We start from the raw sequence: 22,847 nt of genomic DNA, 5'->3' as shown, positions 1-22,847 counted from the left end.
CCACTCTACATTCTGCTTCTATGAATTCGACTATTTTAGAATCCCCATGTAAGTGAGATCATGCATGTCTCTCTGTTACTGCTTTTTTCCATTAGCATAATATCCTCTAGCTTCATCCCAGTTGTTGCAAATGGCAGGACTTTCTTCTCTTTTAAGGCTGAATGATATTCCATTTTGTGTGTATACCACATTTTCTTTATCCACTTATCCACTGATGGACACTTGGGTTGTTTCCATGTCTTGGCTATTGTGAATAATAGAGTACAAATATCTCTTTGCGATCCTGATTTCAATTCTTTGATATACCCCCCAGAAGTGGGATTGCTGGATCACGTGGTAGTTTTATTTTTAATCTGGGGGGGAACTCCATACTGTTTTCAGTAGAGGCTGTACCCTCTGACATTCAAGGGGGAGCTAGAATTTCAGTACAAACCTTACTCGAGAGCTGGAGGTGTGCCCCGTGGGTGTCGAAATATTCAGGAGGCAGGTGGTTATGAGAGCACTTCTCCAGAGCATGAGGTGAGATCTGCTACACTGGCCTCAGAGTCTCTAAAACCATCCCTGTCCCGCCTTAATACTGGTTTCTCTCCCCGGGCATTTTTGGGGCAGTTGTTCATGTCAGAATCCATCCTGTGGAAGCAAATGCTTATTTCCTTCTCCAACATAGCCTGCAGATCAAAACCCATGATGAGCACTGGGAACACCTCTGCTCTGTGCTCAGCACCCACCCAAGCCTACGACAGCTCGACCTGAGCGGCAGCATCTTGAGTGAAGAGGCCATGAAGACCCTCTGCATCAAGCTGAGGCAGCCAACCTGTAAAATACAGAACCTGATGTAAGGCTTCCCAACCCTTGTACATGTCCCTCTGCCTGGCTGTATCATGGCTCTCCTCTCCCACCTAGTGAGGAAGACCAATCTATAAAAAGTATTTGGAGGGAATAAGTGCCATGGAAGGTATAGGAACCAAGTTCCCAAAAGCACAGGATGGGGAATGACTAAAGACCTTGTGAAGGGATTACTAAGGTGGGTTCATTTACTCAGGGTCTTGAAGGATGAATAGGAGTTTGTTAGTGGGGGAAAAGTGAGGGAGGCTCATTTCAATAAATGGTAGAGCATGAGGCAATAGCAAGATCAAAGTGCATGATCTGTGAGAGCCGTTAAATCAGTCCTTAATGTTTTAGGCTAATAAGGTAACATATTTAAATACCCAATATATTGGGTTGGCCCAAAAGTTCGTTCAGGTTTTTCCATAACATCTTAAGGAAAAACCCAAATGAGCTTTTTGGGCCAACCCAATAAGTTCCTGGGTCTGTTGGAGACGCCAGGGTACTTACCAGACACCTAGAGCAGGAAATGAAGGGCTTGTTCTACTTCAACAAAGGTTCTATTCCCTCCAGGACCAAGTGAAGTACATGTGACACTCAAGACTAGACCAAGTCAAGTTCTTGGCTGCAAACATTTTCCTCTCCTGGCCACTTCTATCTCTTCCCTAATTAGTTTCCTTAAACTGGGCTGAGCCAAGGAGCTTGGTGATCCCAGAATAAGGAATAATGCTTTGTTCACCTTAAGTCCTACACCAAACTTGATTTCTCTGTCAGCTGTTATATTAACTGTTTTTCCCTTGGGGATCCCTTCCCACTAGCTGCCCCTATGTTAAGCTCTTGTTACACCCTGTCACTTGCTTTAATCCATGTCATCCATATATACACTACCAAATATAAAATAGATAGCTAGTGGGAAGCAGCCGCATAGCACAGGGAGGTCAGCTCGGGTGCTTTGTGACCACCTAGAGGGGTGGGATAGGGAGGGTGGGAGGGAGATGCAAGAGGGAGGAGATATGGGGATATATGTATATGTATGGCTGATTCACTTTGTTATACAGCAAAAACACACCATTGTAGAGCAATTATACTCCAATAAAGATGTTTAAAAAAAACAGTAACTCTAAAAAAAAAAATCCATGTCATCACTGTATTTGTCATTCAACCCTAATACATGATAATGGTAAAGAGATTCAGGAAGTACAAAGGATTTTCAGTAAGTCCCCTGATGCCTCTTCAGCTTCCTGTTTGCCTAATTACTTTCACATGTTCTCATAAATTTTCCATAGAATTATAAATATATAGTGGCATATGAAGTTTTTAATCCAAATGATATCACTTTGCACAGTCTGACATTTGACTTTTTCCTGCAACTTGAACTTGGCTAGATATCTGTAGCTGTATTCTTAATGAACTATAACATATTTCATTCTTTTTTAATAAATTTTTTGAAGTATAGTTGATTTACAATGTTGTGTTAGTTTCTGCTGCATAGCAAAGTGAATTATCTATACATATACATACATCCATTCTTTTTTAGATTCTTTTCCCATATAGGTCATTACAGAGTACTGAGTAGAGTTCTCTGTGCTATACAGTAGGTCCTTATTAGTTATCTATTTTATATATAGTAGTGTGTATATGTCAATCCCAATCTCCCAATTTAGCTCTCCCCCACCCTTTCCCCCTTGGTAATCATAAGTTTGTTTTCTGCATCTGTGATTCTATTTCTGTTTTGTAGATAGGTTCATTTGTACCATTTTTTTTTAGATTCCACATAGTGATATCATATATTTGTCTTTCTCTGTATGATTTACTTCACTTAGTATGATAATCTCTAGGTCCATCCATATTGCTGAAAATGGCATTAGTTTGTTCTTTTTATGGCTGAGTAATATTCCATTGTATATATGTACCATGTCTTCTTTATCCATTCATCTGTTGATGGACACTTAGGTTGCTTCCATGTCCTGGCTATTGTAAGTAGTGCTGCAGTGAACATTGGGGTACATGTATCTTTTTGAATTATGGCTTTCTCTGGATATATGCCCAGGAGTGGGATTGCTGGATCCTATGGTAGCTCTATTTTTAGCTTTCTTATGCATAACTCTTTTGCCTGTTTTGAATGTCTTCCCTGATAGGTTAAGCTCCATAGGGCACAGAATATTAGCATTTGTTTAATACACTCTTCCCAGTGACTGATGCATCATAGGTAGTCAAGTATTTGCTGCTTTAAGATAAGATACTTTTGACCTTTGAACAATGCAGGAATTGTTTTGACCCTTGAACAATGCCAAGCCCTGGCCCCATGCAGTCAAAAATCCAAACGTAGGGCTTCCCTGGTGGCGCAGTGGTTGAGAATCCGCCTGCCGATGCAGGGGACATGGGTTCGTGCCCCGGTCTGGGAAGATCCCACATGCCGCGGAGCAGCTGGGCCCGTGAGCCATGGCCGCTGAGCCTGCGCGTCCGGAGCCTGTGCTCCGCAATGGGAGAGGCCACAACAGTGAGAGGCCCGCGTACCACAAAAAAAAAAAAAAAAAAAAAATCCAAACGTAACTTTTGACTCCCCAAAAACTTAACCAGTAATAGTCTCCTGTTGACCAGAAGCCTTACCAATAACATAGTCAATTAATACATATTTATATATGTATTATATACTGTAGTCTTACAATAAAGTAAGCTAGAGAAAAGATGTTATTAAGAAAATCATAAGGAAGAGAAAGTACATTTTTACAGTACTGTATTTATTGATACCATAAATTGACATTGTCTATTTATAAGGGGAATCATTTGTCAGAATCTCCATCAATATTATATGATACAGGGCCTCCCTGGTGGCGCAGTGGTTGAGAGTCCGCCTGCCGATGCAGGGGATACGGGTTCGTGCCCCGGTCTGGGAGGATCCCATATGCCGCGGAGCGGCTGGGCCCGTGAGCCATGGCCGCTGGGCCTGCGCATCCGGAGCCTGTGCTCCGCAACGGGAGAGGCCACAACAGTGAGAGGCCCGCATACCGCAAAAAAGAAAAAAAAAAAAAATTATATGATACAAAATACTTTATATGTTATATGTATAACATACATATGTGTATATACATACGTGTAACAGTGAACATCAAAAATGAAAACACAATGTGAAAGAAATTCATATTTATTTACAGGTATAATGATTCATGCATAGATAATGAAGAAGCAGCAATAAGATTGCTTTATGGTAGCCTAGCCTGTACACTAATGAATGAATCATTATAAAATTTTTATGGCATCCATATTACAGTCACACTCATAATACAGTATTGGAAACATTGTTACATTAAAAAAAAACACCTGTGATGATCAGCTGATACAGTGTCTACAATGATGAGAGAGAAAGGCAGACTGTACAGTAATGCAATTCTTTGAAAGCAAAGTTATAAAACAGTGAGAAAACAAACACATTAATTTTATACTGAATATCACTCACCTTATTCCTGTGTAATGATAGGCTATCCACTTCAGTATAAGTTTTGCACACAATGTTCTACATATATATTTTTATATATTTATTGAAAAAAAATCCATGTAAGTGGATTCGTGCAGTTTAAATCCATGTTATTTGAGGGGCAATTGTAAATGCAAATAATGAGAGATCAGAGTTGAAATGGAAGAAAGAGCAAGAAGGAAACATTAGGATACAACCAAGTGTCACCCAAATGTCACCCAAATGTCTGACTAGTGTTTTCTTTCCTCTTCTGTAGATTTACAGGTGCCCAGATTACCCCTGGTCTCCGTCACCTCTGGCTAACTCTTATCAACCGAAATATTAAATACCTGGACTTGGAAAGCACTCACCTGAAGGATAGAGATGTTATGATGGCATGTGAAGCAGTAAAGCACCCAAACTGTTTGCTGGAGTCTCTGAGGTAAGTCCTGGGTATGGATTTTGCTTTGCGGATTTCAGGGCTTTATTGTTTTTACTTTTTATTTTGAAATAATCATTCACAGAAAGCTGCTAAAATATTATAGAGGATCAGGAATCTGGATAAGGTTGGTGGCGATGGCTGCACAACAGTGTGTATATAATTAATGCCACTGAATTTTACACTGAAAAGTTAAGATGGTAAATTTTGTGTTATGTATATTTCACCACCACAAGAAAAAAGTAACTTTCAATTTTTTTTCTGGCAAAAACCAATTTTATTTAGGCTGTTAAAACATTTATTTTTTATTGTGGTAACATTGACTTGTATATATGAAACCTATATAACATTATATTTCTTTTTGATTAATTAATTAATTTTTGGCTGTGTTGGGTCCTCGTTGCTGCGCATAGGCATTCTCTAGTTGCAGTGAGCGGGGGCTACTCTTTGTTGCAGTGAACAGGCTTCTTGTGGTGGCTTCTCTTGTTGCGGAGCACGGGTTCTAGGCGTGCAGGCTTCAGTAGTTGTGGCACACAGGCTCAGTAGTTGTGGCTCTCGTACTCTAGAGTGCAGGCTCAGTAGTTGTGGCACACAGGCTTAGTTGCTCTGTGGCATGTGGGATCTTCGTGGACCAGGGCTCAAACCTGTGTCCCCTGCATTGGCAGGCGGATTCCTAACCACTGCGCCACCAGGGAAGCCCAGGTCCTACTGTTAACACACAGCTTCCAAGACCCTGCTGGGCACAGGCAGTCTGCTTATAGAAGCAGAGGGAGCTTGGGGAAACCTGGAGGTCTTATGGACCTGACCCAGAAGTGGTTCAAATCACTTCCCCTCATATTCTCTTAGCAGGAACTCAGTTGTGTGATCATACTCACTGCAAGGCAGGCTGTGAAATGTAGTCCAACTCTGCATCCAGGTAAAAGCAAGAACAGGTTTGCACAGTTAGAGCAATGCCTGGCTGCGGTATTTACTCTTTTAATCCTCACAAGCACCACTGTGATTGGTAGCAGTTATCTCCATTTTTCAGATGGTAAAGCTACTTGCAGAACGGCAGATTATGTGACACATCAGGCCTAGAGGATATACTATTTAAGGGTACCAACTTGCCAATAGATAAATAGGTCCTGGAGATCTAATGCACAGTATAATGATTATAGACGCCCCAGTATTGTATTATAAACATCAAAATTGCCAGGAGACTAGATCTTAATTATTCCCACCAAAAACAAAAAAAAAGAAATGATAACATGTGATGTGATACAGGTTGTAGCTACTGCTACACTGGCAATCATATTGCAATATATAAATGTATCAAATCAATGTATGCATATTGCAATGTGTAAATATATCAAGTTACACCTGATACTTATACAGTGTTATATGTCAGATAAATATATGAGATGTCAGCTTTTGATAATTGCTATGAATAAAATAATACTGAAGCAAGAGGATGAGGTTGGGTAGGGCAGGGCAGGCATAGTTAAGGAAGGTAGTGAGACCCACTTACTCAGAAGAAATGACACTCTGGAGAGTGAATGGAAAATTGAACCACAAAAAGACCTGGGGCTGGGATGAGGAGGGGTGTTGCAAACAGAAACAGCAAATGCTCAGACCCTCAGGCCAGAGCGAACAGCATCCAGGAACCAGCCAAATGGACTGAGTGGCTGCCGTGCGGGGAAGGAGGGGAGATGGCTTGCTTCCGGGAGGAGGTGAGGATGTGTCTCCCCTTGCCTGTCTCTGCAGGTTGGATCACTGTGAATTAACCCACACCTGTTGTCAGGTGATCTCCCAAATGCTTGTGACATCCATCAGCCTGAAATCCCTGAGCCTGGCAGGAAATAAGGTGACGGACCAGAGCATAAAGTCTCTCTGTGATGCCTTGAAGGTCACACAGTGCACCCTGCAGAAGCTTATGTGAGTTGAACTGTTCACCAGAGTTATCTTCTCTTGAGATCATCCAAGTCATGGGGGAAAAGGGAGGGGAATTGACTGATGCGTAAGCCGAGGGTTAGAATGGGAGATGGGACCTCATGGGAGAGCCCAATGTGAAGGTTTGAGAAAGACCCAAAAACTAACATCTATGTCTTTGCTACTGACTAACTCCAAACTGATATAAAAGACCAGAGCAGAAGCTGAATTTGAAGAAACAGAGTAGAATGGAGGTTTCCAGAGGCTGGGAGTTGGGGAAATGGGGAGATATGTGTCAAAGGGTATATACTTCCAGTTATAAGAGGAATAAGTTCTGGGGATCTAACATACAGCATTCAGGTTATAGTTAACAATACTGTACTATATACTTGAAACTTTCTCCAATGCCAAAATCCCAAAGAGACGTAAGATTGTGGCTAAGCTGCCGTCTATGGCATCCTTAAGCACCAGGCTCTGTGCTAAGTGTTCTCTCCCATTAACATCATTTTCACAAGCAACCTACCAGCTGGGAATTTTTTCCTCCCACTTGCTGATAAGGAAAACAGAATCCAAAAGAAGGGAAGTCTCTTGTCTCAGGTCATACAGGGAATAAAAGGCACAACTAAAATCTGAGCCCCCGTTTGATACCTAGGGAACTGATCTGTTACCTGGGAATTTCCTCCTTGGCATCCCACAATTTGGACAAGGTTGTTTCTCCCCACCACTCCCAAAGCATGCCATGGCAGGAGCTTCCTCCTTCAGTGGGAGTTTGGTTCTGAATCAGAGCAAAAGTTGAAAACCAAGTGGCACAAATGACCCTTTCAAGCCCAGAAGGGGGAAGAAAAATCACAGTGGAAGCCAACATACCTCCTAGCCATCAACCTGTGGCGGGGCGGGGGGAGAAAAACTTTATTCTACACTCTTATGATCAGTATCTGGTGCCTGCAAATTAAACAGACAATGGACAGATTTGCGGGAGAAAAGGCATACAAATTTTATTGATGTTAATTTTTTTTTAATGGGCATGGGGGCTTCACAGAAAGGAAGTGAAAAACCTGAAGAAGCAGTTAGACTCAGGAGCTTATATACCATTTTAACAAAAGGTAATGAATTGTGGAGAAGTGACTAGACAAAGGAAAGGGGGTTGGGGCTTCTATGGGCTGATAAATTATGGGAAGGTGACTAGGAAGTAAATGGGGGAAACTAATAGAAAATAAGGGTTATAGGAAGAGTCGCCTCAGTGCCACCTCTATCTCTGTGATAAAGGTTGTTCTTTCCCTGGTACAGGAAGTGGGGGAAATGTGTGCCCTGCTTTCAGGCAGATAGATGGAGGGCAGAGAGCTCCTCCTGTGTCTGATTTTTCTTAATTGTCTCCAGCTCAAAATACTGTTTAAGTCAAAGTAGCATATTTTTGAGGTGGCCTGTTCCGATCCCTTTCAAGTCCAACCCAGCAAGCATTTCTTCCTTCATCGAAAGGAACCACCACCAATAATACAGCAGAAGTGCTTGCTATGCGCATTGCACTGCTCTAAGCACGTCAGATGTGTCCATTCATGTAATTTTGTCACAATCCCATGAGAGAAGTACTATTAAACTCTCATTTTCAAGTACTGTTGCTTCTTAAGCTTTGCTAAAGTGGTGGACTATCTAGTTTATATCTATGGGTCATGATGTATTAAATGTTAAGCCCTTCTAAATAGGGAAGTCACCCATCTCTGCAAAACCTCACACCACAGTAAAACAACCAGATAGAGAGCAGATTTGCATTGCCCAGGTGCTGCCCATGGTGGTTGATGGAAGATTTAATCACCCACAATATTTAGAGTAGTATTTTTGTTTTGTTCTGTTTTGTTTTGATTTGAAGTATAGTTGATTTACAATGTTGTGTTAGTTTTGGGTGTAAAGCAAAGTGATTCAGATAAAAAATGTATATGTATATATATATGTGTGTGTGTGTGTAGGTATATATATGTAGGCATATACATATATATATTCTTTTTCAGATTCTTTTCCCTTGTAGATTATTACAAGACATTGAGTAGAGTTCCCTGTGCTATACAGTAGGTGCTTATTTGTTATCTATTTTATATATAGTAGTCCGTATCTGTTAATCCCAAACTCCTAATTTATCCCTCCCCGCCACCTTTCCCCTTTGGTAACCATAAGTTTGTTTCTATGTCTGTGAGTCATATTTCTGTTTTGTAAATTCATTTGTATCTTTCCTTTTAAGATTCCACATATAAGCAATATCACATGATATTTGTCTCTCTCTGTCTTACTTCACTCAGTATGACCATCTCTAGGTCCATCCTTGTTGCTGCGAATGGCATTATTTCATTCTTTCAGAGCGGAATTTGGGGACTAAATCACTGGAGTTGAGTTTGCAAGTTAAACACAGACGTGATGTGACATCACCAGATATCTGCCAGGTCGTGTCAGCTGTGAGGGTGACCTTTCTCTCCCTTCCTTGCAAGGGGGGGAGAGATGGAAATCTAAGAAGAGATATCATTGCCTTTCTGGGACTCTCTCCTTGCAGACTGGGGAACTGCGGCCTCACAGCCACTGACTGCCAGGATCTGGCCTCGGCTCTCACCAAGAACAAGAGCTTGACACACCTGTACCTGTCAGGAAACAGCCTGGGGAGTGAAGGCATGAATCTGCTGTGTCGAGCCATGAAACTTCCCAACTGTGGTCTACAGAGGCTGATGTGAGTCCAACTCGCTGCCCTGCGAGGATTCGTAGCTTTATTACAAAGAGCAGAAAGCAGTGGGGAACGTGGAAATTGTCAGGACGAAGGGACCTGATAAGTGCCACATCCTGCCCCTCCTGATAGCTCCTATATTTCATCCTTCCGTGGAAAATTCCACCTCCGCCTGTGTTTTCTTACAGTGGGAAGTCCTCATTTATCCAAATACAGCCGATTCTCATTACTCGTGGCAGTTGTGTTCTGTAAAGTTGCCGTGAATACTGAATTAGCAAATGCTTAATTAGCGAATACTGAACCATTGCTCCAGGGGAAGTACAGGGTTAGGCTCCTGGGAGCCTCCGGTCACATTTTTTTAAATTTATTTTATTCAAGTATAGTTGATTTATATTGTGTTAATTTCTGCTGTTTAGCAAAGTGGTTCAGTTATACATATATATATTCTTTTTCATTATGGTTTATCACAGGATATTGAATATAGTTCCCAGCGCTATACAGTAGGACCTTGTTGTTTATCCATCCTATATATAATGGCTGACATCTGCTAATCCCAAACTCCCAATCCATCCCTCCCCCCAGCCTCCCTCCCCCTTGGGAAGCACAAGTCTGTTCTCTATGTCTGTGTGTCTGTCTCTGTTTCATAGATAAGTTCACTTGTGTCACAGTTTCTTCAACCAATCAATACTTAACCTTGTTTTGTGTGTTTCTTTTTAAAGACACTTTATTTAATGCATATTATTGATTCATTAACATCGAACTCACAGCCAACAGCACTAGATCTCATCCCTGAAGGAAGTTTATGTAATACATATGTTTTCTCCATAAAGCACATCCCAGCCTTCTTACCCTTAGGACACTAGACAGCACCTTAGCACTATCCCTGGGGGCCATTTTAAACAATGAAGTCACCAACAACACCACCAACAAAAACACAAACATGCAAAAAATCGTGGCGTTAACTGGACCATGAAAAGGATGGTGTGACAGCTGAAAAATTCCAACCTCAGCTAGGAGCATGTGCAACCGACAACTCAAAGTTTTCTCTGCTCTGCGCATTATTGATTTGCAAATATCGGTTTTTTGGGACACCAATGTTAGCAAGGAGGCGGATTCAGGAATGCAGAGTCCATGAATAATGAGGCTTGACCATTTATTAAGCACCTACGTTGGGCAAACACTCTTGGTTGCTAGGGACAGAGATGAGAGGTAGATGTGGTCCCTATGTTTACATAGGTTAGATTCTGGCAGAGGAGTGTTGGATAAGAGCTGAGATTTTTCAGTGCTTCCCTGGCGGTCCAGTGGTTAAGACTCTGTACTTCCAATGCAGGGTGCACTGGTTTGATCCCCAGTCAAGGAACTAAGATCCCACGTGACGTGTGGCCAAAAAAACAAAGAGAGATGAGATTTTTAGATGAGGGTACTGGTGATGCAGGATCAATAGCCACAAAGTGTGTGTGACACACACACACATCTGGGGGTGCTGTGTACTCTAGCTATTTTACAGTAGATGTAGGTGTCCCTGTCACTGTTTTAAATACTGCCCCCTCATGTTGCCAGACTCTTCTATCCGAAATCTTTGGTTTGACAGTAAGAATGTGAGACTGTTAGTCCTGCTCAGTGCTGACAACCAGCTCTGCCATTTCACCGCTTTGACTGATAAGTCCACCAACAACGTCACATGAGGGGAAAATATTCGTGCATTAATGGTATACCTGTAGCCAGAAATTCTGTTGAAGAATATAACTTTGATTCATATGTCTACCTTATGACGTGTTCTAACGTTCCCCAGTGAGTAAGTATGGGGAGATAGTAGTGTAGATAGACTAGTGACCACCGCCCCCTCGCCAAGATGTCCATGTCCTAATCCCCGGAACCTATGAATATGTTACCTTACATGGTAAAAAGGGCTTTCCATTGTGATTAAGTTAAGAATCCTGAGGGACTTCCCCGGCGGTCCAGTGGTTAGGCCTCCGTGCTTCCACTGCAGGGGGCACAGGTTCGATCCCTGGTCAGGGAACTAAGATCCCTCAAGACATGCGCTGCAGCCAAAGTAAAAAATAAAATAGAATAGAATAAAATAGCAAATGAAAAAAATTTTAAAAAGAATCTTGAGATGGGGAGATTCTCCTAGATTATCTGGGTGGCCCCCATGTAATCACACATGTCCTTCAGAGGGAAAGAAGGAGGTAGGAGAATCACAGGTGGAGGGGTGATAACAGAGTGATACAGTTGCTGGCTGGAGACCAAGATCTAAGGCATGCGGGCAGCTTCTAAAAGCTGGAAAAGGCAAGGGAACAGATTCTCCCCAGAAGGAACACAGCCCTGCTGACACCTTGATTTCCAGCCCAGTGAGACTCTGACCTCCAAAACCATAAGATAACATAGGTGTGTTTTTAAAACACTAAGTTTGTGGCCATTTGTTACAGCAGCCATAGGAAGCGAATGCATTGAGTATGGAGGAAAATTTTTAAAAGATGGATCTTGACTAGCATCCAGCACAGGCACTGTGCTAGGTGTTCCATGGTCATCCCATCCCTGACACCCACAGGAGGAGAAAACTGAGGCCGAGGGAAGTTGCTCACGTGAGGTCACACTGAGGAACATGTATGACCATCCCCTTTCCCTGTGTGTGCCCTGCAGACTAAACGCATGCAACCTGGATGTGGCTGGCTGTGGCTTTCTTGCATTTGCACTCATGGGCAACAGACATCTGACGCATCTGAGCCTTAGCATGAACCCCTTGGAAGATGACGGGATGAACCTTCTGTGTGAGGTCATGATGGAGTCGTCTTGTCCCCTCCAGGACCTTGAGTAAGTTTCCCTGGTTGTTGGGGATCAACTCTACCATCTGGGGGCCTGAGGTTCTAGAATGTCAAGAGCATACCACAAATTAGTACCACAAGTACCACAAATTAGTTCTAGGGTCAGCTGAGGCTCATTCTTTCCAGTGGACACTCTGGGTAAGTTGATGTGTTGACACTGCAGTGAGTATGGGAAGGAAAGAGAAAGTATTCTGAACGGGAGCCCTGTGGAAGGATCTATGGGGTTCTAGGACACGCTTGATCTCTAAAACCTCTTTACTTTTCAGAACATCTTGCACCAGGTTAATCTTCAGCTATTCATTCTGTATGTGGGGTGGAGGGGGAGGGGTGGCTGTCTATCTCTCAATCCCTTTTCTCTCTGGGGCTCAAATTTCTTCACCCCTATTGGAACATTTTTATATACTAGGAATATTCCATCACTAAACCAACTAGAAAAAATTAAAGGACCTCAATGAGCAGAAATAAATCTCTAAGCTTGAAACCAAGCAATAATCACTCAGTATTTCAGTTAATGTCTCCTGGATGCATAAGCAACATTGAATATGTCACAAAGAAAGGATCCTAGCAGTTTCCACTTCAGGTATTCTTACCAAGTGGCAGGCATGTGGCTCTCAATACTTCTGCAGTTCCCCCACCAATCATACACTAGGGGGAACTAAAACTCCCAAGGAACCTAAACCTTGCTTGGGTCTCACATTCTGTCCTTGAGGATAAGAAAATCATAATAGTAAATGAAGCATGATATGGTATTCCATTTAATGGTGCATAATAACTTCTAAAACCCCCAAAAGCTGGGACTTCCCTGGCGGTCCAGTGGTTAGGACTCTGTGCTTCCACCGCAGGGGGTATGGGTTCAATCCCTGGTCAGGGAACTAGGATCCCACATGCCAAGTGGTGTGGCCAAAAAATAAAATTTTAATAAATAAAATCCCCAAAAGCTGGACACTGGGCTTATGTCCAGTGTTTTAGTCATGTGTACCATATCAAACTTCGTGTGCTTGATAGCCTTTTCTTATGATCAGTTACAAAGGTAGAGTTAGTGGACCAAAAAGTGGGACCACTTTGAGAGCTCTCCCTCCCCAAAAATAAACAAACGAAAGGAATTGGATCGAGATCATAGTCCACAAACCTCTGAGTAGCCCCCAAGTATTAATTCTTCTATTTATTTTCATGGAATTGGCATTTTGAGCCCTAATGCTGCATGGTATAGAAAATTCAGCTTAGTCCATTGGAGATGCCATTTCTTTGGGGTTGCACTTAACTGCTGGGAGATTTTCTGGTCCTCGCCATCACCATTGGTCCATACTGGCCTCTAAGACTTGATCATTCCCACCTGGTCTTCACAAGTGAGTCCTTCCTCGTTCTTGTTTCTTTTTCTTTTTTTAAATTTATTTTTGGCCGCGTTGGGTCTTCGTTGCTGCGTGCGGGCTTCCTCTAGTTGTTGCGAGTGGGGGCTACTCTTCTTTGCTTTGTGCAGGCTTCTCATTGCGGTGGCTTCTCTTGTTGCGGAGCACGGGCTCTAGGTACGTGGGCTTCAGTAGTTGTGGTGCACGGGCTTCAGTAGTTGTGGCATGCAGGCTTCAGTAGTTGTGGCTCATGGGCTCTAGAACTCAGGCTCAGTAGTTGTGGCACATGGGCTTAGTTGCTCCACGGCATGTGGGATCCTTCCAGACCAGGGATCAAACCCGTGTCCCCTGCATTGGCAGGAGGATTCTTAACCACTACGCCACCAGGGAAGCCCTCCTTCCTCGTTCTTGATGTGAATGCCTCATGGAGATGGACCCAGTGGGATCATTCTATGCTTAGCATACTAGGTTGAGGATGCAAGACTCTGGAGCTGTTTCTGTCATGTCTACTCAGATGACTCATATAGTCACTACTGAAGGGGCCGTTTCCACCCCCTCCCACTCCTCCTGGGAACAGACACACAAGACCCCTTCTCCTTTTGGATCCCAAACCCTACCTAGTGTTTCAGTGACTTCTATCATCTTTTCTATCCCTCTCAGGGCTCTGTCCCTTTGTCAGAGGCTCTACCAATTTCTACTTGTGTTTTTTTCCATCTCTCTCCCTGCCCTCCACCAGGGAGAATGTTTATCCCATCTTCAGGTGAAAAGAATGCTCTGATACGCTCATTTCTTTGTCTGAAGACGCCTCCAGTCTCTTCAAAAACTTTCCCCACCCTCTGCTATTATCTGTCTCTTGAGATGGTAAACTGTCCTAAGCTGCTCACAGGGATGGACAGAAAGATCACCAGTTAGGAAGGAACAAGGGGAATCTCTACTAATGTTTCTGAACCTTATCCCACTGTGGCGCTCTCCTCAAAAGGTACAGATATTGTCTCTCTCTCTAAATCTCGCTCAATAATCTCCATGTCTCTCCCTCTTCATCTCAACCTCTCTCTCCCTCTCTCTCTCCATCTCTCTATATCTCTTCATCTCTCTTTCTGTCTTCATCTCTCTCTTCATCTGTCTTCATCTCTCTCTCCATCTCTCTCTCTCTCTCTCTCTTCATCTCTCTCTCTCTCATGCTCTCTCTCCCCCACCCACCCCCACTTCCTTCCTCTGGCAGATTGGTAAAGTGCCATCTCACTGCCGCTTGCTGCAAGAATCTGTCCTATGTCATCACAAGAAGTCAACACCTGAAGAGCCTGGATCTAGCCGCCAATGCCCTGGGTGACCACGGGATTGCAGTGCTGTGTGAGGGATTGAAACAGAAGAATTCTCTGAGGAGACTTGGGTATGTCCCTGGGATCACCTCTTTGAGGGCTGGGCACAGAGTGAAGGGGACCCAAACGTTAAGTCGCTTGAACAAAGACCGTGTTCTGATTTTCACAATTCCATCAAATTAGACAGCATACAACCATGGCAGAGTAACAGACTGAGGCACAAATTCCAACTGGGCTCCTTTATATGGATGAATTAAATAGCCAACGCTTGAGAACAGGGTCTGGAGGTAGTGAGAACTAAATAGATACATGTTTACTGGAAAACCCATGTGTGCTGAGCACAGTGCCAAATGGTGGAGGTATGGACATGTATAGACCATGGAGTGGCTGCATTTATGGTCTAGTGAGAAAGGTGGACCAAAGAGCAAATGATGACATGGCTGGTTCTCAAACCCTAGTAAGCATCAGCATCACCCCAGAGGCTTGTTTAAAACAGTGTGCCAGTACATACAATGGAATATTACTCAGCCATTAAAAAAGAATGAAATAGTGCCATTTGCTGCAACATGGATGGACCTAGAGATGGTCATACTAAGTGAAGGAAGTCAGACAGAGACAGACAAATACAATATGATATGGCTTATATGTGGAATCTAAAAAAAAAGGATACAAATGAACTTATGAAAAAGAAACAGACTCCCATAGAAAACAAACACCATTACCAAAGGGGAAACATGGTGGGCAGGGATAAATTACGAGTTTGGGATTAACATATACACACTAACATATATATATATATAAAATAACCAACAAGGACCTACTGTACAGCACAGAGAATGCTACTCAATAGTCTGTAATAACCTTTATGGGAAAAGAATCTGAAAAAGAATGGATATATATATTATATATATAATATGTATATAATATATATATTATATATATACACAATTGAATCACTGCTGTACACCTGAAACTAACACAACATTGTATCAATAAATTAACAATACAATGTAAAATAAAAAAAATTTTTAAAAAGGACTGAAGCACTGACACATGCTACAATGTGGATGAACCTTGAAGACATTAGGCTAAAGTGAAATAAGCCAAATACAAAAGGTCACATATTGTATGATTCCATTTCTATCAAATATCCAGAATGGGCAAATCCATAAAGACAGAAAGTAGATTACAGGCAGACCTCATTTTATTGTTCTTCCCAGATACTGTGTTTTTCACAAATGGAAGGTTTGTGGCAACCCTGCATCAAGCAAGTCTATCAGTGCCATTTTTCCAACATTTTCTCTCTTTGTGTCTCTGTCACATTTTGGTGATTCTCCCAATGTTTCAAACTTTTTCATTTTTATTATATTTGTGATGGTGATCTGTGAGCAATGAGATTTTCTTTACTTTTTAATTTTTTTAACTGAAATATAGTTCATTTACAATGTTGTGTTAGTTTCAGGTATACAGCAAAGTGATTCAGTTATACATTATATATATATATATATATATATATATATATATATATATATATATATATATATATAAAATTATTTTTCAGATTCTTTTCCCTTATAGGTTATTACAGGATATTGAGCATATTCCCTGTGCTATACAGTAGGTCCTTGTTGGTTACCTATTTTATATACAGTAGCTTGTATCTGTTAATTCCAGATTGGTGAACTTTGATGTTACTACTATGACTTGATGAAGGCTCAGAAGATTAGCGTTTTGTAGCAATAAAGTATTTTTTAATTAAAGTACACTGTTTTGGGACTTCCCTGGTGGTGCAGTGGTTAAGAATCTGCCTGCCAACGCAGGAGACATGGGTTTGATCCCTGGTCCGGGAAGATCCCACATGCCGTGGAGCACCTAAGCCTGCATGCCACAACTACTGAAGCCCGCGCACCTAGAGCCCATGCTCCGCAACAAGAGAAGCCTCCACAATGAGAAGCATGTGCACGGCAACAAACAGCAGCCCCCACTCACTGCAACTAGAGGAAGCCCACGCACAGCAGCGAAGACACAATGCAGCCAAAAATAAATAAATAAATAAATAAATAATGTTTAAAAAAGTACATTGTTTCTACAAACAATAAGTGCTGGAGAGGGTGTGGAGAAAAATGAACCCTCTTGCACTGCTGGTGGGAATGAAAATTGATACAGCCAGTATGGAGAACAGTATGGAGGTTCCTTTAAAAACTAAAAATAGAGCTACCATATGACCCAGCAATCCCACTCCTGGGCATATACCCAGAGAAAACCATATTTCAAAGACACATGCACCCCAATGTTCATTGCAGCACTATTTACAATAGCCAGGACGTGGAAGCAACCTAAGTGTCCGTCAACAGATGAATGGATAAAGAAGACATGGCGCATATATACAATGGAATATTACTCAGCCATAAAAAGAAATGAAATTGGGTCATTTGTAGAGATGTGGATGGACCTAGAGACTTTCCTACAGACTGAAGTAAGTCATAAATAGAAAACCAAATATCATATATTAACGCATATATATGTGGAATCTGAAAAAACTGGGAAGGTAGATTCTTAACCATGGGACCACCAGGGAAGTCCTGCTGCCGATTTATTTTATACCTAGTTGTTTGCACCTCTTAATCCCCTACTTCTTTATTGCCCCTCCCCCACCACTGGTTTTTTTCTGTGTCTATGACTCTATTTCTGTTTTCTTCATTCATTCATTTTATTTTTTAGATTCCACATTTAAGTGAAAACATACAGTGTTTGTCTTTCTCTGTCTGACTTACTTCACTATGCGTAATACACTCCAGGTCCACCCATGTTGCTGCAAGTGACAAGATTTTGTTCTTTTTCATGGCTGAGTAGTATTCCGTTGTGGTATTTATTTATTTATTTTTGGCTGCATTGGGTCTATTGTTGCTGCGTGTGGGCTTTCTCTAGTTGTGGCAAGTGGGGGCTACTCTTCGTTGTGGTGCGCAGCCTTCTCATTGCAGTGGCTTCTTCTGTTGAGGAGCAGAGTCTCTAGGCACGCGGGCTCAGTAGTTGTGGTGCATGGGCTTGGTTGCTCCGTGGCATGTGGGATCTTCCTGGACTAGGGCTCGAACCCATGTCCCCTGTATTGGCAGGCAGATTCTCAACCACTGTGCCGCCAGGGAAGCCCCCCGCTGTGATTTTAAAGTTGTGGTGGAAGTCAAACATGTGTTGAAGGAGGGATCCGGATCTTGGGGTCATTCCTTGGCTGTGCTGTGCTCTCTAAAGGTTGGAGACATGTGGACTGACCTCCAATGGCTGTGAGGCCCTCTCCTCCGCCCTCTCCTGCAATCAGCACCTGACCAGCCTAAACCTGATGCAGAACAATTTCGGTCCCAGAGGGATGACAAAGCTGTGTTTGGCCTTTGCACAACCCACATCTAATCTACAAACCATTGGGTAAGTCCCCGGCGATGTCTTCTGAAATATGAACCTCCTTCTGCTACAGGCACACTAGTTGGTGGAGAAGCAGTTGATCTGAGAAGTTGAGACCTTGTCTAATCAACCAGATCTTTATCCAACCGCTAAGTGCCCACCGTGTTCCAGGCACCGTGTTGGGTGCTGCGGATACAGGGTGGGTACAGTGCCTGGTACTATGGGGCTTCCTCTGGGGATGGGTTTGGGGAGCGTGGAGGGATGACATACAAATAAAATGTTTATCTTCAGGGCTTCCCTGGTGGCGCAGTGGTTGAGAGTCCGCCTGCCGATGCAGGGGACACGGGTTCGTGCCCTGGTCCGGGAAGATCCCACATGCCACGGAGCGGCTGGGCTTGTGAGCCACGGCCGCTGAGCCTGCGCGTCCGGAGCCTGTGCTCCGCAATGGGAGAGGCCACAACAGTGAGAGGCCCGCGTACCGCAAAAAAAAAAAAAAAAAGTGTTTATCTTCAAAAAAAAAGCTAAAACTAGAATTACCATAGGATCCAGCCATCCCACTTGTGGGTATACACCCAACAAAATTGAAAGCAGGTTTTCGAAGAGATATTTGCACATCTGTGTCCATAGCAGCATCATTCACAATAGCCAAGAGGTGGAAGCAACCCAGGTATCTACTGATGGGTGAATGGATAAATGACGTGTGGTCTTTCCATACCATAAAATATTATTCGGCCTTAAAAGGAAGGAAATTGATACATGCGACAACGTGGAAGAAACTTAAGGACATTATGCTTGGTGAAATAAGCCAGTCACAGAAAGACAAATACTACATGATACTACTTAGGTGAGGTCCCTAGAGTCATCAGATCCACAGAGACAGAAAGTGGAATGGTGGGGGCCTGGGGAGCAAGAGACGGGGCGTTAGTGTTCAACGGGGACAGAGTTCCAGCTGGGGGAGATGAAGAGTTATAAGGATGGACAGTGCTGACGGCTGCACAACAGTGTGGATGGACTGAGTGCCGCTGACCTGTACGATGAAAAATGGTTCAGGTGGTAAAGGTTATGTGTATTTTCCCACCATTAAAATTTTTTTTTTTTTTTTTTTTTTTTTGCGGTACGCGGGCCTCTCACTGTTGTGGCCTCTCCCATTGCGGAGCACCGGCTCCGGACACGCAAGCTCGGTGGCCATGGCTCACGGGCCCAGCCACTCCGCGGCATGTGGGATTTTCCCCGACCGGGGCACGAACCCGTGTCCCCTGCATCGGCAGGCAGACTCTCAATCACTGTGCCACCAGGGAAGCCCCATTAAATGTTTTTAATGTTCAGGATTACTGCAGGTGGTAAACGCTAAGAAAGAAACAGAAGAGTAAGAGAGAGTGACCAGGTGTGGAATTAATTTTGATGACAGAAAAAATATTTGCTGCTTAGCACCTCATGTTTGTAGACAAGATAGAAGTTCAGGGCACCCCTGGAGGTGAAGAAGTACCGCTGAGATTGAGGGAAGTAAACACCTGACTGGAGAAACATGAAACTTGTGGCAGCACAGAAGGCCCCTTGTGGTTGATTGTGATGTATTTATATCAGTAGCAAACTTCCCAGTTGACTGACTGGTTTCTCCTGTATGGTCCAGCGTACAGCAGGTGGATTTATCCAGGGGTCAAGTTTTGACTGATGGACGTCACCAGAAAGAACACGATGGTTGTGGTGTGAAATCTGAGGGGGAGGGTGGCTTGGAAAGCGTGGCTCAGTGGACCTGGAGGTCCTGATGCAGCCGAAGAGAGTGGTTTCAGCGGTCACTTCAGCAAGTGAGCCGAGAAGGCAGAAGGCTGTGTTGAAAAGGGGCATATTTGTGTCGGTGACTCACGAGGCAGTGTAGCCTTTGATGAGATAAGCTTGTGACTTAGGGGACTTAGCAGGTAAAGATGAGAAGAGGCAGACCTAGATTTTACTAATGGACCTTTCGGGAGGCTGTTTCCTTATCTGTCAAATGGGGACGATACCACGTGTCTATTTGAATACCTGTTTCTCTCTCCTAGAATATAAGCTTCATGAAGGTGGGGATTTTGCCTTGTTCATCACTGTGCCTCTAAACCCTGTAACAGGACCTGGCACAGAGTCAGTTCTCAGGAAGGAGTTTGTGAATGGATGAATAACCATGTCTGCCTCTTCAGACAGCTGTGAGGGACAGGTGTCTGTAAAATCTCAGTGGAGTGTCTGCCTTGTAAATAGTTCCTTTACAGGGAGGGACTGGCTTTCATTCTATGGGGAACACACTGTTTCTCCTCAAGAGTACAAGAGGACGGACTTCCCTGGCGGTCCAGTGGTTAAGACTCCGCGCTTCCAGCGCAGGGGATGGGGGTTTGATATCTGGCCAGGGTACTAATATCCCACATGCCGTGTGGTGTGGTCAAAAATTTTTTTTAAAAGTGCAAGAGGAGGTTTCAGACCCTTGGTGGGGTGTCCAGGAATTCTGAGGAAGGGAGAAGTGTCAGAAGCAAATTCTCAGAGTAGTAAGTCCCCTTTTTGCTCCCCAGGCTGTGGAAATGGCAATACCCTGCTCGAACAAGAAGGCTTCTGGAGGAGCTACAGCGACTCAAGCCGCACATTGTAATTGGTGACAGTTGGTACTCTTTTGCGGAAGATGACCGGTACTGGTGGAAAAACTGAAGACGTAAAAACCCTCCTCACTCTGATGGAGGAACCTTCTAGGGTCCAGCTGTGCCCAGGGGTTCTTTCTCAAAGATGGATAATGATTTCTGATTCTCATAAAGCCCTCATAGGTAGTGATTCTTGTGTGTCCACTTTAACTTGGTCATTGCATTTGCCTGAGGTAGGCTTGTGACCTTCATGTCATAGGATCTCAGTATCTGTGAAATGTCTGTCCTACCAGAGGGCATGGAGAGAGAATTAAATAAACACTGAGCATTTGGAAAAAGCATCCAGTGGCCTTCTTTTTTTTTTTTTGGCTGCGTTGGGTCTTCATTGCTGCATGTGGGGTTTCTCTTGTGGAGAGCGGAGGCTACTCTTCGTTGTGGTGCGCGGGCTTCTCATTGTGGTGGCTTCTCTTGCTGCAGAGCACGGGCTCTAGGCGTGCAGGCTTCAGTAGTTGCGGCACGTGGGCTTAGTAGTTGAGGCGCACGGGCTTAGTTGCTCCACGGTATGTGGGATCTTCCTGGACCATAGATCGAACCCATGTCCCCTACGTTGACAGGCAGATTCTTAAATACTGCACCACCAGGGAAGCCCCTCCAGTGGCCTTCTTGATCAATGTGGGTGTGATTCCAGAGCAGAGGAGGGAGGACTTAGGTCCTTAAAAGTGCCCCCAAATTTTGATAGCACAGATCTGCTGGTTTTTTAAAGCACATATCTGAATTTCAAAGTAGGATGTGACTATCATTCAACATCTAAGATATAAACACAAAGCTGAATTTATTGCTTAGTGTAGTAAAGAACAACTGGTCTACCACAGTCTCTCCCTCAAACCAACCCCAAGAGGTAGGTAATATTTCTCCTATTTTACAGATAAGGAAACAGAGGCCGATGGATGTTGACATTTGTCTGGTGTCACAAAGTCAATTAGTAATCCAGAGAAAACTAATTGGAAAAGACATGTGCACCCCCAATGTTCATAGCAGCACAATTAACAATAGCCAAGACAGGGAGCAACCTAAATGTCCATCAACAGAGGAATGGATAAAGAAGATGTGGTACACGTATACACTGGAATATTACTCAGCCATAAGAAAGAAAGAAAGAATGTCATTTGCAGCTACATGGATTATCATACTAAATGAAGTAAATCAGAAAGAGAAAGACAAATACCAATGTGGTATGACTTATATGTGGGATCTAAAATATGATACATAGTTGCATGCACATTTATTTTTATATTTGCGTCCCCTGGAAGGCAGAGCAAGAGGACAGGGAACATCTCCTGGAAGGCGACCGTTGGCAAGTCCAGGAACATCGCTCTGACCTAGTACGTCTGGCCACGGGGTGGGGACCCAGGGTGGGGACATGCTGCCTCCGGGATGACTCTGGGCTCCTCCACTGTCATTCTCTCCAGTTGGACCCTTTCCCCACGTCTTGTGATGTAGCACTCCCTTCTGCCCACTCCTCACACTTTGCCGGTGGGTAATGTTGCGTGTGTGTGTGGTGTGAAGCCATGTCAGTTCCGATCCTCTAAGCTACAAGTCATAGAACTTCTGACCTGAGGTCACTGAGTAGAAGTTCCCCAACTGGTGAGTTTAGTGAATCAGCAGCACCGGGAGGGCAGGATCCCCACCCACCTCCCTGTCATTCCCTTGAACCTCCCCTGGAGCTCACTAGGTGGCGGTAGAGCGTCATCCAGAAAGGACGGCTCACACGTCCCCAGGGCAGGTGTTTCATCCTCAGCACTGTCGAACTTTGGGGCAGGATAATCCTTTGTGGTGGGCAAGGGGGCTGTCCTGTGCACGGTAGGACATCGAGCAGCATCCCTGGCTTTTACCGACCAGATGCCAGGTGCACCCACCCACCCCCGGTCCTGAGAACTAAAAATGGCTACAGACATTGCCAGACGCTACCTTTGGGGCACAGTTGCCGCCACCCGAGAACTAACACTCTACGTTAAACAGAGAAACCTCCCTCGGAAGCAC

At 43.7% G+C, this 22,847-nt stretch overlaps 1 protein-coding gene across 1 annotated transcript in view; it reads left to right on the top strand.

The window, feature by feature from the left end:
* Nucleotides 1-20,877, top strand: part of NLRP5 (NLR family pyrin domain containing 5) — a 29,763-nt gene extending 8,886 nt beyond the window's left edge. Inside the window, exons 4-11 of the mRNA XM_060085094.1 lie at nucleotides 668-835; nucleotides 4,557-4,721; nucleotides 6,462-6,632; nucleotides 9,163-9,333; nucleotides 11,971-12,141; nucleotides 14,721-14,888; nucleotides 18,064-18,234; nucleotides 20,745-20,877. Coding sequence (XP_059941077.1) covers nucleotides 668-835; nucleotides 4,557-4,721; nucleotides 6,462-6,632; nucleotides 9,163-9,333; nucleotides 11,971-12,141; nucleotides 14,721-14,888; nucleotides 18,064-18,234; nucleotides 20,745-20,877 — 1,318 coding nt within the window. The remainder of the gene's footprint in view (nucleotides 1-667; nucleotides 836-4,556; nucleotides 4,722-6,461; nucleotides 6,633-9,162; nucleotides 9,334-11,970; nucleotides 12,142-14,720; nucleotides 14,889-18,063; nucleotides 18,235-20,744) is intronic.
* The last annotated feature ends 1,970 nt before the right edge of the window (nucleotides 20,878-22,847 follow it).

The sequence above is a fragment of the Mesoplodon densirostris genome, chromosome 19 (assembly GCF_025265405.1).
Source record: "Mesoplodon densirostris isolate mMesDen1 chromosome 19, mMesDen1 primary haplotype, whole genome shotgun sequence".
Lineage (NCBI taxonomy): Eukaryota > Metazoa > Chordata > Mammalia > Artiodactyla > Ziphiidae > Mesoplodon > Mesoplodon densirostris.
The sequence above is the reverse complement of the archived record's forward strand: the minus strand, read 5'-3'. Positions and strand labels throughout refer to the sequence as shown.